General features: G+C 56.9%; 1 protein-coding gene across 3 annotated transcripts in view; it reads right to left on the reverse strand.

Annotated features, from left to right (window-relative positions):
* Window positions 1-796, reverse strand: part of GABRA4 (gamma-aminobutyric acid type A receptor alpha4 subunit) — a 68855-nt gene extending 68059 nt beyond the window's left edge. For 2 of the 3 annotated variants that reach the window (XM_012808087.1, XM_012808086.1), the window contains exons 1-2: window positions 768-796; window positions 199-317 (exon numbers count right to left, since the gene is read on the reverse strand). In XM_012808087.1, the coding sequence (XP_012663541.1) occupies window positions 199-317; window positions 768-796 (148 nt within the window). Of the gene's footprint in view, window positions 1-198; window positions 318-699 lie in introns of all 3 variants that reach the window. The other variant, XM_003794586.2, reaches the window with a different exon arrangement.
* Window positions 797-2369: the final 1573 nt, after the last annotated feature.

The raw sequence follows: 2369 nt of genomic DNA on the forward strand, positions 1-2369 counted from the left end.
AGAGAGAGAGAGAAGGGAGAGAGAGAGAGAAGGGAGAAGAGAGGGAGAGAAGGGGGGAGAGGGAGGGAGGAGGAGGGAGAGAGGGTATGTTCATTTTTGCAAGTGAAGCATACCTAATGATATTCCCATAGACAGACAGACAGGCAGACGGAGAGAGGGACAGACAGGACACATTTGCGCGTTTGAAATCATTCATACCCCCAAATCCAGGACGCAGCCTGTTGTCATAACCATCGAGCAAACTGTCCAGGATGCGGGTGAAATTTTCTGGGCACAATTTCTCCTCCTTTTGGTTCTGTCCTGGGGACTCGTTTAAACTGCAAGCGCATAAAACGGGGGCGGAGGAGATTATTTTAAGAAATGCTCAGAGAACAGGTGGAAACAGGTCTTCTAGGGAAAGAGTCGCTTGCCCCTAAGCTAAGGGAGGCAGGGCCAGGGGTCTGGGAAGACAGACCCGGTCAGGAAAAGCGCACCCCGCGCACACGCACCCCGCTACCCACACGCTCCTCGCACCCCGCTCCCCCTGTGGTCTCCGCGTCTACGCGGTCCCAGCAGAGCCCTCCTCGGGGCCCCTGATCTTACATCTGAGGCGAGAAGGTCTGGTTCGCCCAGGAAGCGGCGGGTGGTCGAAGGGGGCTGGGAGCTGCCACTTCTCCACGTTCCTCCTTCCCCCCGCCCACAGTACCCCAAAAAACTCACCAAGTCGCCAGGCACAGGAAGCGCAGGAGGGCGAAACTGAGCCCGGAGGACAGCGCGATCGCGGGTACCTTCTTGGCAGAAACCATCTTTGCAACATGCCATACTTTAAGCCTGTTCACGTTTCCAGGCTCTCGAGATGCCCTGGGCAGGGAGCGAGGGGAGGACAGAGCGGCCCCGCGGCGTGCGCACACTCGCACTCGCCCGCGCGCAGCAGCCCGAGCCGCGGTGGGCGTGTGTGTGCGCGGGGCCGGGGAGGCGGGACCTGCTCTCCTCGCCCCCTCCGAGCTCGGCAGCGCGCGGGGTGTATGGGGAGCTATGTATACCGCGCTCACCCTTTCGTGCCCGTAACTGGGAGACTCGGGCTTCACACGTGGAGTTTGCGCCGCGAGGCTGGACCAGTTGGCTCCGACTGCGACTCGGGGTCTCGGCCCGGGGTCTGGCGCGCCACCTCCCCGTCCGCCCTCCCGGCCCCCGCCCGCCCCGAGTGGGTCCCAACCCGCAGCCGGGCTCGGCCGCCTCTTCTCCCTCCTGGGCCCCCTCCCTTCCGCTGGGATTCGGATCTAACCAATGAAGCTCCTCGCTCGTCAGGTTGTGTGAAGACCTGTTCGCACCCATTGTCAAGATGGAGGTGGAGACGGGGCGGATGACAGGGGTTGCTGGAGTGGGAGGTGGTGGTGAGGAAAGGGGTTCAAGTCTGGGCAGAAGCAACCTTTGGGACCTCCCCCCTTCTGGTGTTGGAGGAGGAGGAAGGGGAGGATGGCGAAAAACAAGAAGATTCTTCCTGATTACAGGGGTTAGTCACAGCACAGACTCCCCAAACTGGGAGGAGGTGGGCTGGAGCCTCCCCCGGTGGTCACAGCGTTTGCTAAGCTACCGGTTTTAGAGACACCCAGTTTCTTTGCTCTGCTCACCGCCCCCCCCCCCAAACATGACACCCGCGTCCCTCAGTGGTGCTGCTCCGCCCTTTTCTGGAGAGGAGGGGAGAGCTGGGGACAAGTGACCTCTGATTGAAATCACTTTCACTTGTTGGGACACTCTTCTCTTCCAGAATAGAGTTGACTGACTTTCAGAGCTTGACCATTTCAGGGAGGGGGAAAGAGTGGCTTGAAAGGAGGGGGATGGGGAGAAAGAGAGAAAATGTATGTGGGGTGCTGGGGACACACAAATTATAAATAAAAATGGAGGGGACAAGTGTTAGTTCACTCATGCCTGGAAAGGAGCGCTAAGCCCTCACAGCTGTAGCGTTTGATTGAATGAGGAGAAGTATTCCCAGTAGGCTTTTTAAAAGCGTTTATTACTGGCTGGGCTCGAGTGTCTTTCACATAAATAGTGATGCAAGTGGAAATTTTCACATGACCTAAGTCATTTCCATAAAGTTACGTCCCTGGAACCAGATGCCGAGTACTAACCTCTATTTAGAACTCTGATGGTTTGCTCAGATTTTGATGACTGCTAGACAGTATGGTAGAAAAGCCTGTTCCAGCAGAGAAGAGTTTGGGGGAGTTGTTTGTTTCCATCTGCTGATTAAAGATTTTTTCCAAGGGTGAGTCCAAAGTGCCCTTAGCGCCAGTAGGCAGAGCCACGTGCTCTCCTGACGTCCTGTGCCCTCCTTGCTTCCTTAGTGAATTTGCTGGGCTCCATCCGAATTCCGTCTTTATCGTTCTTTTCCC

This window comes from Otolemur garnettii, unplaced genomic scaffold (genome assembly GCF_000181295.1).
Source record: "Otolemur garnettii isolate 467f Iridium unplaced genomic scaffold, OtoGar3 scaffold00083, whole genome shotgun sequence".
Lineage (NCBI taxonomy): Eukaryota > Metazoa > Chordata > Mammalia > Primates > Galagidae > Otolemur > Otolemur garnettii.